This window comes from Zonotrichia albicollis, chromosome 9, assembly GCF_047830755.1.
Source record: "Zonotrichia albicollis isolate bZonAlb1 chromosome 9, bZonAlb1.hap1, whole genome shotgun sequence".
Taxonomy (NCBI): Eukaryota; Metazoa; Chordata; class Aves; order Passeriformes; family Passerellidae; genus Zonotrichia; species Zonotrichia albicollis.
The window spans coordinates 23,502,009-23,518,085 of NC_133827.1; the positions used below are offsets into that span (position 1 = coordinate 23,502,009).

At 43.4% G+C, this 16,077-nt stretch overlaps 1 protein-coding gene across 9 annotated transcripts in view; it reads left to right on the top strand.

Annotated features, from left to right (window-relative positions):
- DGKD (diacylglycerol kinase delta) overlaps positions 1–16,077 on the top strand; it is a 58,262-nt gene that overhangs the window by 32,462 nt on the left and 9,723 nt on the right. For all 9 annotated transcript variants that reach the window (XR_012581605.1, XM_005495133.4, XM_014272808.3 and 6 more), the window contains 17 exons: positions 355–480; positions 1,533–1,635; positions 2,151–2,313; positions 4,332–4,440; positions 5,180–5,319; positions 6,076–6,160; positions 6,710–6,804; positions 6,893–6,992; positions 7,145–7,418; positions 9,233–9,394; positions 10,123–10,251; positions 11,212–11,308; positions 11,605–11,715; positions 12,429–12,525; positions 13,262–13,369; positions 13,958–14,071; positions 14,432–14,566. Coding sequence is in view for 8 of the 9 variants with exons in the window: in XM_005495133.4 (XP_005495190.3) it covers positions 355–480; positions 1,533–1,635; positions 2,151–2,313; positions 4,332–4,440; positions 5,180–5,319; positions 6,076–6,160; positions 6,710–6,804; positions 6,893–6,992; positions 7,145–7,418; positions 9,233–9,394; positions 10,123–10,251; positions 11,212–11,308; positions 11,605–11,715; positions 12,429–12,525; positions 13,262–13,369; positions 13,958–14,071; positions 14,432–14,566 (2,148 nt within the window). In the remaining variant the exon portion in view is untranslated. The remainder of the gene's footprint in view (positions 1–354; positions 481–1,532; positions 1,636–2,150; positions 2,314–4,331; positions 4,441–5,179; positions 5,320–6,075; positions 6,161–6,709; positions 6,805–6,892; positions 6,993–7,144; positions 7,419–9,232; positions 9,395–10,122; positions 10,252–11,211; positions 11,309–11,604; positions 11,716–12,428; positions 12,526–13,261; positions 13,370–13,957; positions 14,072–14,431; positions 14,567–16,077) is intronic.

A 16,077-nucleotide genomic window follows, 5' to 3' on the forward strand; every position in this document is an offset into this window, starting at 1 on the left:
AAAGTCAACCAGGATAGCAAACTGCTATGGACTGGGGGAGCTGGGATTAAATAATTGGAGGCATGGGGAACTTGGTCTAAGTTTTGGCAAAAGAAAAGTAAATGAGTGTTTGGAGCAGCACCTTAGTATATTGGGATGTCTGATGCTGGTCAGTGTTCCTGGGTAACCTGGGGTGAGTCACCTGGACTCTGTGCTTGAACATGATGTAAAATGCCAGAATTGGTCCTCAGGTGTTTTCTAGAAATTGCCTTTGCTGTCCTTCAACAGTGCATATAAAGACTTGCTTCTCTATGTATCTCAGAGTCATGGTGCTTCCTGTACCTTTAAACTTCTGTCCCTCTGTACCTTTTGCAGATCTCAATGCCACATCAGTGGCTGGAAGGAAACCTGCCTGTGAGTGCCAAATGCACGGTGTGTGATAAAACCTGTGGCAGTGTCCTGCGTTTGCAAGACTGGCGCTGCCTGTGGTGCAAAGCCATGGTGAGTTGAAAAACCGTGATCATTCCAGTAAAACGACAGCTTTTGATCAGCTCTGTGGTATGTTCTTTTAATGACACTTGCTTAGAATAAAATCTCTAACCATGCTGTCAATGTTTGCCATGAAGGACTTTATTGTTCTGCAAGAAATAGATATTTAATTTGTGCTTAGAAGTGTTGCTGTGATACATAAAAGCAAGACCTGAAAAAAGTATCCTGCTTCTAGCCAAGCTCATTGTATTTTGAGAATGAGCTTTCACAGAAGAATCTAAGTACAGTAGACATGAATCAAAACTTCTGTCATGGACTACATTGGATTTTAGGAGCCATTATTTGTTATTTCTACAGGTTGAAAAGGTGCAACAAACTAGAAAGAATACTCAGCTGTTTTAATTATAGCAATTTCCCTTCCATTGCAATAGATTGCTCTTGCCGAACCAATGAAGTGGTGCAGATCTTGCTGTGTTTTCAGTTGTCTATAATACTAGTAGGAAAAGTATCAGAAAATATGTTTTTAGAATGGGGGGCTCAAATGCCAAGCAAACCCTCTATCTTGCAGTCTTTGTGTACCAGAAAAGCCCTGCTCTACTTTGTGTTTCCTTTTTTGAGTGGCTTCATTAATCTCTTCGTCCTTTACCTCTTATATCCCTCATGTCTTCCTGGTTTGTTTTTTGCTTTCTTATTCTCTTGAATTTCCAGCTTTTTCTTTTGTTGCTGCTTCAGATCTCTCAGCTGAGGCTGAGGTTTTCAAAGCAGAGTGCCTGAAGGCTCCTAAAGCCACAAAATCTGGTATCAGGTTCTCTCAGCACTCAAAGTGCTGGTCTCATAAATTCAAATGGCAGGAAAGTACATACTAATGGAAAGACGAGAATTCATACAAGGCTCTAATTAGATCACTCTTAAAATAATTTTATCGATAAATTTATCAATTGACACTTTTTGGTGATTTCACCCCCTCTGCATTCTTCCTCTAACAACTTCTTTTGGGTGGCTTTAGGAATTATACCACAATGTCCAAAAGAGTCTGATTTATTCTTTTTTGGTGGTTTTTCCAGGTACACACAGCTTGTAAAGAGTTGTTACCAAACAAGTGCCCTCTTGGGCTCTGCAAAGTGTCTGTCATTCCTCCTACTGCTCTTAACAGCATTGACTCAGATGGTAAGTGTTCCTAGTAAGTAGCACTTCATTCTCTTCCTCTCAGTCACAGTCACTTCAGCTGGCACTATTAATGCCAGGTTCTGTCAGCTGAAAATTCTGCTTTTGCTGTTTGCTAAAACTTGCCACTGGAGGCCATTGCTGAGTGTGGCAGTGAACTGTTTGCTTTGCTTTTGCATTCAGTTTATCTCCCTCTAATATCAGTGTTTTCTGAGCTGCAGCTGGTTACATTTATTGACAATAACTATATTGCTGAAGCAATTTGGGAGGTTGGGAAAGCTGAAAATTTTGGCATACTGCTAGGAGATAAGTGTGACATTTGGCAGCATGAGGTGTGGTAGATGCTGGATTCAGGGCTGTGCACATTCACCCAGTGAGTGCCATAAACACAAGGAAAATACTGGCTGCTTCATAGCTGGGCTGGGGTGTGGGCTGTTGGTTTTTCTCTCTATCCATCCCCCTGGGCAGCTTCACATCTCTTGGCTTTTCCTCCCTCTCTCTTCCCATTGCCCCAACAGGTTTCTGGAAAGCCACTTGTCCCCCTTCTTGCACAAGCCCTTTGTTGGTCTTTGTCAACTCAAAAAGTGGAGACAACCAAGGTGTGAAATTTCTACGAAGATTCAAACAACTGCTGAATCCAGCCCAGGTCTTTGACCTCATGAATGGAGGACCTCACCTTGGGTAGGCAGATATTTTTTGGAAACAAAAATTCCTTGTAAATACCCAGAAAGTATGAGGGATTTACTTGGTTAAGCTCATCCTCAAATATAACAGGGAACCTTTTCCTCAGAGAAAACTAAACATGTGAGATTTGGAGGGGTTTTCCTATCTACATGTTGTGTTATTGATTAGCTAAAACAAAAAATGTTGTCAAAAAGGTTATTATATCCATTGATCAGTAATAGCAGGACAGCTTGAGGCATTTGGGGGAATTCCAGAAACACTCTCTTGGAAGAAGACCAAGCATTGAAAGCTTGAATCCATAAGAAAACTTGTCAGCAAACAATGCTTTAACAGGCATCCTGATGATGAAATTGAGAAGAGTTAATTTCAGTTAACTCAAGTGAACAGACAGGTGTCATAGATAGCAAATTAATATTATCAAAATGAGATTTATTGAGAAATAACTTACTGAGAAGTCTGTGAAACTTCATCCCTCAAAGACTTCGTGGTGATATTGTGGAGAGACTTTTATGAGTGTGTTTGGTAAAGTTGCTTCTGCCCTAGGATCTAAGTTGTGTTTCAGACTTTTTACTAAATTATGCTAGAGTATCTGTGGATATAAAAAAAGTGAGTGCTGTGAAATAAACTTCTTTCATGTATTTCTGCAACTCTCACTTAAAAGAAAAATTTGGTTTTAAGTTTGCCCACTTTCAAATGGTTTTCTGTTGCATCACATTTAAGTAACTTTTGTCAGTAATTGGTGCTCCTTATAATAAGAGCCAACAGAAGGTGAATTTCCTTCATCTTTTCCTCACAGTGACTCCAATTCTTTGACTAGATCTGTAGATGCAGGGGGCTTAATCTGGGAGTGTCTGTTCCTGGACTAGTGGTCATTGGGTTCTGCTCTCCTGAGAACTGTTGTGGTTCTTTGCTATAACATATTGCAAAACACTGGCATTTAAAACTGCAATGTTCTGTCAAGGGGATGTGTTTGGCTGAAAAATAATTTATAAAAGACTTGTAAAACTGAGTATTTTCTTGTTCCCCTCCTCAGCCAGACTGACTGTCATGAGGAATTTTGCTTTTAAGCAGGAATGGAAAGGAGGGAATCAGTTACCTTCTTGAGCTGTGGTACACACTTCTAAAACAGCTGCTCTTATATATTTGCTTAAAAAGAAATTGATGGTACCGAGTAAAGCCTGCTTCTTGATAATTTGAATATTTTCAGCTGATGCTAGTCTGACTTGTAGCATAAGATGTTATCATTTCTCGTAGTCATCTTTTGTGTGTCAGGAATGCTTGATAAAATAAGGATTTTTGTGTACCACAGCAAATCCTGTTTAGGTAATAATAGTAATATGAAGGCAAAATAAAAGCAGGACCAGATCTCAAAAGTGTTCAGTAGGAAGCACAGTTTCAAACAGGAGAGCTTGTTTTTATTATTCTGGAAAGGGTGAATGGAGAAATTCACACTGGTGAGCTGTTTGCCTGCCTGTGGAACAGACAAGGACTAGAGCAGTGATTTATGTTGCTTTCCCAGAAGGACTGAAGCTTGTGATGGTTTACATCCTCTTGCAGTGGTCTCATGGCTGATTGACTGCATGAAAATCCCCCTCTTGAAGCTTTGCTTTAATTGGTGTGGCTGTGACATCAGAGCACTTAGAGCTGTGATGGATAGCTAGCATTAGGCTGGATGCAGCAGGGCTGCAAGAGGGATTTAATTCAGTGGATAATCAGCTATCACATGCTTGTATCCTCTGCTGCAGAGACAAAAGTGCCCTGCTTTAGTAGACGAGTATGTCTTGGGAGATATTTCTGTAGTGAATAGCTATGGCAGGTTGCTTAGCTGTATTTATAATCCCTTAATTATAACCATTTAAATGAATCTGTAATCTGGCAGTGACCTGTATTCATTGCAAAATCAGTGCCTACTTTAAGCAGCATTGCCATGTTTGTTACCTACATTGGAATTTTAATTTCTTTCTGTAACAGCTGATTGTTTTTCCCTCTTGCTTTTTTCTTTCTCTTCTCTGTAGTTTACGCTTATTCCAGAAATTTGACACTTTCCGGATTCTAGTTTGTGGTGGGGACGGAAGTGTTGGCTGGGTTCTCTCTGAAATTGATAGCCTCAACCTCCACAAGCAGGTACCTGCCCCAAGAGCTTGGTTGGATGAAGGAATGAAGTAACAACAGCATGGGCTGAAGAGTATTTTCCTTGGTCATGCAGACATCATTTGCCCCAGGACTGAAGCTGCTGAAAGCTTACCATAGCAGTGCTCTTGCACTGGTTTTGTGCAAGAAATGAATCCATAATGGATTAATTCTTTATGCCTGTCTGCAGTGTTCCTCCACAAGATCCAGCTTTTGGAGTTGCTCTGAGTATTCCTGCTCTATTGCCAGCAGAGACATGCTCTGAACGGGCTGTGCTTAGGAAACTTGGGAGTTCCACATGGGTTATGCTCTGTTCCCTTTAATTCTCGTGGTGTAGTAGCTGAGCCTTAGGGATTGGCAGAAACTTCACTGGGGTAGAGATAACATACAGTGTTTTGCCTGGGAACTGTCTGTGCTAATTTTACAGAAACACAATGGCACCACCTGATGGCTAAATATAAACCTCTAGGAGGTTTACTGTATAGCAAGGTGCTCCTTGAGATGGTAGCTGTAAAATGCTCCTCTCTCAATTCACAACCAAAAGTAGAGGAAAGTTTTCCTTAATTGTATTCTCTTCTGGCTGTTTTCCCCATCCAGTTACTTTCTCCCACCCTGGGATTAGCTGTTTCCCAGTGACTGGTGTGTTAAGGAATCAGTCATGTTACTCATGGCTGTTCCTGACTTGTGTTTCTCCATTTGAATATCACTTTTGTTTTCCTTTTCTCTAATGCAGTGCCAGCTGGGAGTGCTGCCCTTGGGAACAGGGAATGACCTTGCTCGTGTTTTAGGCTGGGGTTCTGCTTGTGATGATGATACCCAGCTCCCTCAGATCCTGGAGAAGCTGGAGAGGGCCAGCACCAAAATGCTGGACAGGTGAGTAGCCATCACTAACGTCATCTGCTCTTCAAGAGTTGTGTGGAGATATCCTTCCAGGAGAACAGGGCAGTCCTGACTCTGCCAAGCTTCTGGACCTCTTACTGATGCCAGATAACATTTTGTTATTGATACTCTTTCACAAGAGAAAGTGGTCTGGGTTTCCATGCTCTGCTGCAGAACAGTAACAGGTGAAATTATCTGGGTTCCAGTGTCCTCTCTTCTGTCCCAGAGTCCTCATCAATTGAATTTGTCAGCCTTTGAACTAGTTTGAAAACAAACTTACATTGTAACCTAAGACAGCCTTAAAGTCGTGAATTTTTTTTTTAAGCAATTTCTTCTTTGTAAATCTAAACCAATTTATCTTGAGCTTGGCTTAGAAATGAAAGCCAAATGCAGAAGTGGATGTCAACCCTTGGTATTGATACCTCCTGTATATATCTTTGTACACGATACATAAGACTGTCTCATGTCTTTAGAGTTGTATCTTGGCATCTCTTATGTTGAATCAAGTAATACCAATGGAATTTTTGTGGAGAGGGAAGAAGTAGAGATGTTCCCTGTGCTTGTTCATAATGTCATCCTTCCTTCTTCCCCAGTTAAGCCCTTCTATATTTCTCCTGCCACCCTCTGGCTTCTTTATATCAATGATGGCTCCACAAAGTGCAGTTTGTTCTGCTTTGGGGTTCTAACCTGTTACATTTGGAAAACAGAGGAAATGATCTGCATTGTAGTGACAAGTATGATTTTCAACAGGTGGAGCATCATGGTGTATGAAACCAAACTCCCTCGCCAGGCCTCCACTTCCACAGTCACTGAAGATTGCAGTGAGAATTCAGAGGTACCTCTCAGGAGGGGCAGGGGACTGGAGCACCAGCCTTGGAGCATGAGATAGGAGGCAATGGCTGAGTTCCAGTGGAGCAGGGCTGAGCCATGGGTGTAGCCAGAGCTGCAAAAATCTGGGGCTTTAAGTTAGTGAAATATTATGGAGAAAGATGGAGGTTGGGTTACCAGGGTCAACAACCATCATGAGGGATGAGGAGAAGATACTTTGGAATGGGATGGAAAGGAAATTACAGGTTTTTATTTGCTTCATGATGTCAGGTTGTTGAAATAGCGGCAAACTGTGTAGCAGTCATGAACGTCCCTGGTGCTTTTAGATTTGCAGTTGATCAGAGACTCTGAGAACTGCTGATGATCTATAGGTTCAGAATTAGTTTCTTCATCAGATTCAGGTCTTCAGTGAGTAACAGAGCACTGGACTGTGGAACTTTTTCACAGCAAAAAGAGTCTGTAGAGTTATAGGTACTCTTAGAGGAGCCAGGATTTCACAGCATGTGTTGTAATGCTGGGAAGCAGCACCCCAGTGTTTCTTTCTCATGGTCAACAGGTGCAAAAGATTCTCTGCTATGAAGATTCTGTGGCTGCTCATTTGTCCAAAATTTTGACTTCTGACCAACACTCAGTGGTGATCTCCTCAGCCAAGTGAGTACTTAGAGGACAACTGCACTAAATTACACTGTGAAAATCTTGCAACAACCCTTGCATGATTTTGTTTTCCTCCTTTGTCTAGAGTGCTTTGTGAGACAGTGAAGGATTTTGTGGCTCGAGTGGGGAAAGCCTATGAGAAGGCAACAGAAAGCTCAGAGGAGTCAGAGGTCATGGCCAGGAAGGTAAAATTTGAAAATCTGTTTGGGTTTCTACTTCTGAATGTAAAAATGGTCTGTTTCCAGAGTACTGGGATAGCAGCAGTTCAGTTAGCACTAAAAAATGAGCTACCCAGGCAACTGTTAGTTCTACTCAAATGTCGTTCTTCTTCACGTAGTGCTCTGTCCTGAAGGAGAAGCTGGACTCATTGCTGAAGACACTGAATGATGAATCTCAAGCATCTTCCTCTCTGCCCAACCCTCCTCCCACCATTGCAGAGGAGACAGAGGATGGGGATGGGTCGGGCAGTGCTGGTGACTCTTCAAGTGAGCTCTCGGTGGGCTCGGCCTGCACTGCACGGCCCCAGATATTCCGTCCCCGAGAGCAGCTCATGCTGAGAGCCAACAGCCTGAAAAAAGCCATTCGCCAGATCATAGAGCATGCAGAGAAAGGTAACGGTCAGGAGTCCTGCTTGTCACTTCCTACAGCCTATTAACAAGTATAAATTTCCTTTATTCTGGGGCAGCAGGCTTCTTCATTGACAGCAGCTTTCCTGAGCTAGAGAAGCTGTTCAGTAACTCTGGCCATTTAGTTTCAGTGTTATCTCTGCCAAGCCCACCTTCTGGAAACATTGCTTGGTAAATGAGTCTGAAGTTCAAGGTATGTTCTCTCCAGCGGGCTGATTTAGGAAGTTCCTACCCTCCCACACTGCTAATTTGCATTTCCTGCCTGTCCCCACCCATACCACATTTGTGTCAGTGCAGCTCTTTGTGTGCCTTGCTGTTAAACAGATCTGAAAATACTTAGGAAGAAGAGATTTTAAGTATTTTAACATTGTTTTAATTTCTTTATGGCAGAGCCCAGGAAAATATTGCTCTAGTACAACTGCAGGAGAGAGCAGGAACTTCTTAAGTGAGCTTTGTCCCTGGGAAAAACTTACAGTACTGTACTTTGGTGCAAGTCAGTTCTGTTCTGATGTTAACTTCTTAAGCAGGTGACCCTCTTCTCCAAGTCTTGACCCTTGTCTGTCTCCAGGCACACACCCCCAATGCTCCAAGTTTCTTTTCCTTTGAAAGGCATCAGACTCCAAGTGTTAGTCATAAAGTCAGGGGTTAACTGAGACCAAAGGAAGTCCTTAACAGATTGTTACTGGAGATAAAAGCATTGAAGTTGCAGATGTAACATCCATGCACACCCAGGTGTGCACTCTGAACACCTGTTGCTTGGATTTCCAGTACTGCAGCATTGTGTACAACATTTGTACACAATGTGTACAGTGGAGTGAACAGTGAAAATCCAGCAAACAGCCTGCTTCTGGTGAAGTGGGAGGCCTTGACCTCACAGCTCCCTCACTTTGCTGCTGCTTACCAGCAATTTGATGTTTGTGAAGTTCTGTTGGAGCCCAGGCAATTTGCTTAATTCAGCCACAAGTGTTCCTGTTTCTGCTGTACGAGTGGGATAGATTGCTTCATGGGCAGTTCTGATGAGCTACAGGGTCAGCACAAGGGAGAGACTGGAAGAAGGGGGTGAGCTGTGCAGGCAGGGAGCTGGCAGAGCAGCTGAGGGCATTCAGAGCTGGGCCCTGGCAGGGGCTGCTGGGGAGGAAGAGACCTGTTGGTTGCTTGCAGAGGAGTTTTTGATTTCTTTAGGCAGCATGCTAGCGTTTAAACCTTACAAGCTCTCAAGCAAACTCCAGTTACATTTCAGATGTGTTTGTTCAGCTTTTGCAAACTGTTTTTCTTCTTCCAGAGTGTGCAATCTGATTCTTTCCTCTGATTATACTGGTTTTTACTGACTACTCTTTTCTTCCTTTTTGATTATATTTGTCTAGTCCCCTTTTCAAGTGCCTTATGTTATTGCACCACTACAGATTAAACAAACAGGAAATTCTTTAATCATTTCATGTCTGTCTGGTTAGAATTCCTGGCAACATCTAAGTGCAAATAAATGGAAGCCTATCACCTCTAGCACAGTTTACATCTCAGGATGTCTGAGTACCTGTGGCATTAAAAATAGACACTTATATTTAGAGCCTCCCTGCTAAAGAGCTCAGCAAAGTAAACAAAGAGGCTAAACCAACCTGGATCCAAAAGCTCTCCAGAGCAGAGCTGAGACAAATGATAAAGGAGAGCTTTGTGTTATTCCTGTTCTTTTCTTTAAGGAATCAGGACATTTAGAATCCCATCCTGTTGCTATTTACATGAGTGGGAGATATTCCTTGCCAGAAGAGCTGTGAGGCACTCACCTGCTTTATCTCTTCATACAGCTGTAGATGAGCAGAACGCCCAGACCCAGGAGCAAGAGGGCTTCCTCCTCAGTCTCTCAGCCTCTGAGGAGGGCAAGGAGCTGAGGAATGAGGAGAAGATCTCCATGCAGTCATCACACAGCAGCAGCTATGGAGTGTCCAAGGGGAGGAGCCAGAGGAAAGGTACTGCTCTGGGGCTGCCCCCATGCAGGTCTTGCCTGTGTATTGCAATTCTGTTAGTTATAAAAAGGGAATGTTATGTGTATTACTTTCTGTGTTCTGTTCTTTTCAAGTTTTTGCATGATTGCTCTTCAAGCCTTGCACGTTTCTGTGTTCTAGCCTATGCATTATACACCCCATTTTTTGCTGCATCTCTCATGGCTGGTCCATGATGTTAGCATATGAAAGCCTGGGATTCAGAAATTTTCTTGCACCTTAGCCAGTAATCTGGGTTCTCTTGGCTTTCAGTGCTTGGACAAGGACAGTCTTGAGCACTTTTCATGTCATCCTTTGCAGATGACAGAGAACAGCAGCCAGTTTGCTTTAATAACTGTGTTATGTGAGTAATTTGTCAGAGGTCCCTGATCACTGCTGATACATTTGGAACTTCCCTGAGTATTGGTTTGGAGCCAAATACCCTATCTGTTGTGCTGCTGGCACCAGCTTTTTCTCATATCCATTTCTAATATTTTTCTTGTGGCATTTTGATACTTCCAGTCTGTGGGGTTTTCCAGCAGCACATATGTGACATCTCTGTCTTTTAATGACTGGTTCTGTCAGTTCTTTGTTTTCTGGGGGCTCAAGTGTTTTGCTGTTGAGTGATTCCTAACCCAGTCTTGCTGCTTGGCCTGTGTCAGTCTGAATCACAGTGCTATGTTTGTCAATAGCCAAGTTTGTGTTGTATTTTACAGCCTCCAAGTCTCCTTGTGAAAGACTAATAAACAAAGGAAGTTTGTCACTGGGCAGCTCTGCATCTCTTCCTCCCCAGACAGGAAGCCGGGACAACTTGCCAATGCTGAACACAAAAATCCTCTACCCAAGTAAGTGTAACACCCACCACTTCCCACCAGGCAGCCAACTGGAGCATGGGTGACTGCAGCACAGGCTCCACTCCCCATGTGAGAACATGAAATTGTCCTGCCAGGTGCCCTTTTGTGCAAGGTCAACCATGAGAGAAATCCCTTTGTGGATAACTGCAAGTGAAGACTTGGAATGAGCTGTAGTAGTTTCCAGTTTGTAGCTAAGACTTAGACACAGATTTTTATTAATGCCATGAAGGGGCAGAATTTAGATGCCAGTTGCAAGGAGATACTTCTCTCAAAGTAAGCATGAGAAGGGAGAAATGATGCTGTTGAGAAAGGTTTCTGAAGAACGGCAGCCATGGGTTGGGAGCAGCAGTTCCTTTATGTGAAGGCTGAAGTGACTGGCAGTGCACAAACCCAGCAGAATTCCCACCTCCCACATGATGTGCAGCAACTTCTCCCTGTCACTGTAGCAGTATCTTTCTTATCTCCTCACCCAAATTACCTGTTCAAATTACTCCCTCTGGTAGCAGGTAGTTTCCTTTCTCTCTGACAAACCTACTGTTTGTGGGTCACCAGTTAATAATTTAAAAAGCAGAAGACAGTAATTCTTGAACTACTTGGATCATAGCTTCAGTCCTGCTCCTTTCTCTCTGTTCACTGTATCAGGGATATCTCTTGTCTCACCCTGGAACAAAAAAGCTGCTGCAGAGAGAACTCCTATTTCTCTTTTCCATGTTTCTATACAGCTGTGCTGCTGGCCTTAGGCAGTACACTGTCAGTCAGAAACCCTCCAGGCAGCCCCAGAAACCCTTCTCCTTATCAAAAGAACTGACCTCTAGAGTGACAGAAAGCACTAATGCTATTTGCTTTCTTCTTGAATGACAGGGCAGAATATATCAACTCTTATTATCTTGTCTTTGAGATTGAAGTTAGCATTATTAGTCATGCTCTTCTCCATGGTCAATTTTCCTACAGATATCCGTGCTGGCATGTCAGGTTCTTTGCCTGGGAGCTCTGTCATCAGCCGATTGTTGATCCATGCTGATCCCTTTAACTCTGAGCCTGAAAATCTGTGAGTATGCTCAGGAGCTGAAAGGGAGGGAGTGGGTGTTTGCAAGCAGACCTCAGCAGAGAGGGGGATTCCTTTATGGACCAAAGTAATGGACTGCAGCAGCCTGGAGTTACATAAATGGGTCCATATGCTGGATTCTAGAACTTAAGGATCAGCTTATGGAGTTACACATGCCCTGACACACATCTGACACAACTGTGCTTGGTGGTCTTTTCCAATCTAAATGATTCTGTGTGAGATATGCACCAAATGGTACTGGAACTTATGAGTGGAAATTTTGTTCTTCTGTTTGGCAGTGAATATTACACTGAGAAGTGTGTCATGAATAATTACTTTGGAATTGGACTGGATGCAAAGATTTCTTTGGACTTCAACAACAAACGTGATGAGCACCCAGAGAAATGCAGGTGGGTTTGGATCAAACCTTTGGATTGATGCCAAAAGTGACTGAACCACTTCATGCATCTGTGTGGTGAAGCTGATTGTGTACACTGTGCTAAATAGGTGTGTTGTCTATATAATGCTTCTTCAAGGCTTGAAATCATGATGGAAGAGATAAGTTACTGATTTATTACTCATTCATTATGCTATAAGGTATTTAAGTTGCTACATTGGTGCAAATTTAGCATGTTGGTTCTATTTATATCATCTCACAGATTTTTCTCCTGGGCTTGCTATTTAGCTGTGAGAGAAGCACATCTCAGTTCTAAATGCAGCAGAGGCTGGTTTTGGCATTGATCCTGCCTCAATACAAACCACAGGTTTGGCCTTTTGAATACCTGAGCAACTACAGGATGCTTTGTGTAGCTTTGGGTTGGCTATATTTGCTGTATATGAGGTAATACGGCTGAGCACTGTTGATGTCCTGGTGTGTGAGATGGACAAGTTCTGTGCCAGGGCAGTCTGTGTGTCTGTTACTAATGCTTGATTCCTACCTGACATTTATTTAAAGGGAAGTAGTTTCCTAGCACAGTGACCATTTGGAGCAATTGACCCTTTTGGAAGCAGAGCACCTTTGTTGTTTAGGATGTAGCAGGTACCATTTCAGTGTGAAGTTTTTATTCTTAGTGAAAGGGTAAATGTCTATGCTGACTTTTTGTCATTTTGTTTGCCCCCTTAGAAGTCGTACTAAGAACATGATGTGGTATGGAGTATTGGGGACCAAGGAGCTGCTGCACAGAACATATAAAAACCTGGAGCAGAAGGTCTTGCTGGAGGTGAGGAATTAGCATGTTCTTCTGTTCCTAAGATTGGGATGCCTAATTCCATCTTCTTTAGGCACTGTGATTTTTGGCTTGGTGATATTTGCCTGCCTGAAATAATGTACTTGGCTATGTGTCACCCTGAGGTAACAAAGTGGCTTTTCCTGGTTCTGGAGCATAACTTGTATTCTAAGCCCATAAGGGAAGAAATATCATCCTTCTGGAAAGTATTTGCTGTTCCCAATGCAGTGTTCATCATGGATAAGATTGTTAGGTTTGATGTGGTACACATGAACTCATCATTTTAGATGATGGGTACGTGGAAAGCTCTGAATTTAACTCTGCCAGTTGGATACAACTGGAAAAGAAATACTTTTGTATAGGTCATGTACAGCATAAACAGGTGATTTGCAGGAGAAGACCCTCCTCACATGGATGTTTCAGGAGTTTTATTCTGCTTTCTTGAGAAATAAATCAAGATGCTTTGCCAAGCCTCTCAGGTGTGCCCTGTTCCTGTTAGAGGAAAAGAAGCAAGAGTATCTCTCTAAAATCCATATCTGCCAGAAGATGTGTGGCTCATGAGGCTTGAGTGGATACCTTCTACTCTTGTAGGCCAAGAAAAAACAGGAAAAAGCCTGAATTAATGTATTACTAAGATGGTGCTGGCTGTTTTCTGTTTACAGAGCATGTGCTCTGGCGGGAGGGTCTCCCTCCTGCTGGGCTGAGATAGTGTTGCTTCATTTCTGTGCAGTGTGATGGGAGGCCAATCCCTCTGCCCAGTCTCCAGGGGATTGCTGTACTCAACATTCCCAGCTATGCAGGAGGCACCAACTTCTGGGGGGGAACCAAGGAGGATGATGTGAGTATTCGCTAAGACCATACAGGAAATGTTTCTACTTACTGTTGCTTTTGAGGTCACAGCCTCTGAAAATAGTGCTTGGAAGAATAGGGCAGGGGGGCCTGTCTGGATGCACTTTCTGTTGGATGTGGCTGAGACACTGAAATCCAGCCTTGAGCAGCTTTCATACCCAGGCAGTCTCTATGGATTCAGAAGAAATACCACCAGAGCATTTGGATCTGCAGAAAGTTCTTTAGGCTGACCTTGTCCCCACAGAGAAATAAAGCCCCTTGACAGCAAAGGCAGCTAGATTCACTCAGAAACATTGTATTCTTTAGAAATTTTTTTGAGTGCCTACTCTCAAAAGAATAATTATTGCCTTGTGGCCTACAGCCTTCATGTCTGAATTATTCTTTATCCATTGGATGCCTCGTTTTTCTTTCTTCTTGCTCATTCCAGATCTTCACCTTCTAGCCTTGTTCTTAATTTTGTACAGATTAAAGAGCACAATTAAAAGCCAACCCCCAGGTTGGGACCAATAGGGGTTAAAGGAAACCTCTCCAAGAGAGCTGTGCCTCAGCTGAATTCTCTCTCCCTTGTATGTGGCAGACATTTACAGCCCCTTCCTTTGATGACAAGATTTTGGAGGTGGTAGCCGTGTTTGGGAGCATGCAGATGGCAGTGTCACGTGTGATAAACCTGCAGCATCACCGGATTGCACAGGTATCAGCTGCTTTTGTGAGCTCTTCCTGCCTGCCCCCTCTCCAGCTGGTGACTTTGTAAAGCCCTTCTTTCTGCTTGCTCTGGTCCATGGAAAGAGCATCCACCAGGGCTGGAAATGGACATGCTCTGGGGCAGTTTGAGTATGGAATTGTTTGCTAGCATTCATTTTAGCAGGAGTTAGACCAACAACTCAAATGCAGATTAGTCCAAAGACAAAGCAGGTGTGTCCTGCTGCCCTGTGTGCCTCAAGTAGCACCAAAGCTACAGCACCTGGGGAGGGGCTTTGGGAGGAAAGAGAATGACTTATGCTTTTGGAAAATCAGCATTTTAGAGCTTTTCTGACCCAATCACTCCTTGCAGTGCCGGACAGTAAAGATAGCAATCCTTGGAGAAGAGGGAGTTCCCGTGCAAGTGGATGGAGAAGCCTGGATCCAGCCTCCAGGTTACATTTGGATTGTTCATAAGAACAGGGCACAGACCCTCACCCGAGACAGGGTAAGAGCATCCTGCATTGCCTGTGCAGTGCACATGTGTTTTGATGTCCCATATTTCTGGAGAGCATGTGAAGGGCCACATGTGAACATTATCTTTGTGAATGCAAGAAGCCTATTTTATTACACACCAGAAACCTTTTGGGAAAGAATGTGATTAAACTTGCATTCACCACTTGGGAAATGTCATAAATAAGGTTTTTATGCAAGCTTATTTTACTTCCTTTTCTAGGTGCCTTGTGACAGTGTTTCTTAACGTGCTTGCATGCTGTTTTTTCCACAGGATACCTGATGTGCCATGTGCTGTGGATTGTCTAGATTCAGACGGTCAATGTTTTAATTTGTCATTATTGTTCAGTGTCTGGCTTCATTGACCATGTTTAACAGTGTCTTATGCCTTCTTCAGAAGTGTGTGTCAGTCTCATCTCATCATTTTCAAATATATCTGATGAGTAGCAGCAGATAAGGAAGCCTCCTTGCTCTTTTGCTGTATGATTGAGCAGTGGTCAGACAAAGGAAAGGATAAAGACCCTGCTGTGGCACAGGCACACTTTGAGTCCTCCCAGCTCTGTGACTGTCCATGCATAAACAGTTCAGTTGAGAGCAACTCTTCATACTTTCCAGCATAACACCCCTTTACCCAGCTTCCAGAGCAAATCCAAGTCCTCTGCAGAGGGACTCACCTGCTGTACCACAAGAAGGAGTACAACAAAGGGGAAAAGGGAAAGCAGCCTGACACAGGTCTGAGGCACATTGCCTGACAAGGGAGTTACAAAGATGCCAGTATGAAAAGAAAGCAAAGGTGGGCATACAAAGCTGCTGTCATGGTAGAACAGGGCACCAGAGACCTCTTAACTGGGAGAGCAGTGGGTATTGATCATAGAACCACAGATTGGTTTGGGTTGGAAGGGACTTTAAAGGTCATCTAGTCAGGCCCCTGCCTTGGGGAGGGACACCTTCCACTACACCAGGTTGCTTAAAGCCCCATCCAGCCTGTGGTCTAAATGTTGCCAGAGATGGAGCATCCACCACTTATCTGGGCAACCTGTGCCAGTGTTTCATCCCCCTCATTGTATAAAATCCTTCCTTGTATCTAGCTGAATCTGTCCTCTTTTGAGTTCAAAGAGTGTCCTGTCAGCTCTGATGTGAATGTTGTGGTGGAGAGACAGGAATAGTGCACACAATCTTTTGTGAAGGGCAAGAGAGCTTCTGCAGCATCACACTGACACTTGGAGGGAGAGTGACTGAAGGAGATAGCACAGAGAGCAAGAGAGAACAGGATTGCTGCTGTAAAGGTAAAGGGAAGGAAACAGGAGAGGCAACCTATGTGTGGGCATGGTGGGAAAGGTGACATGAAGCACAAGAGTTAGAGAGGACAGGGTAGTCCCTTGTGAGTGTGCTATGGGTTGGGCCATCAGAAACCACAGCTGTGATTGTGCCAGCCCATCCCTAATTGCCTACCAGCTTGGTCTTGCAGTCATGGGATTGCCACTGAGGAAGATGTTCCAGTTTTGC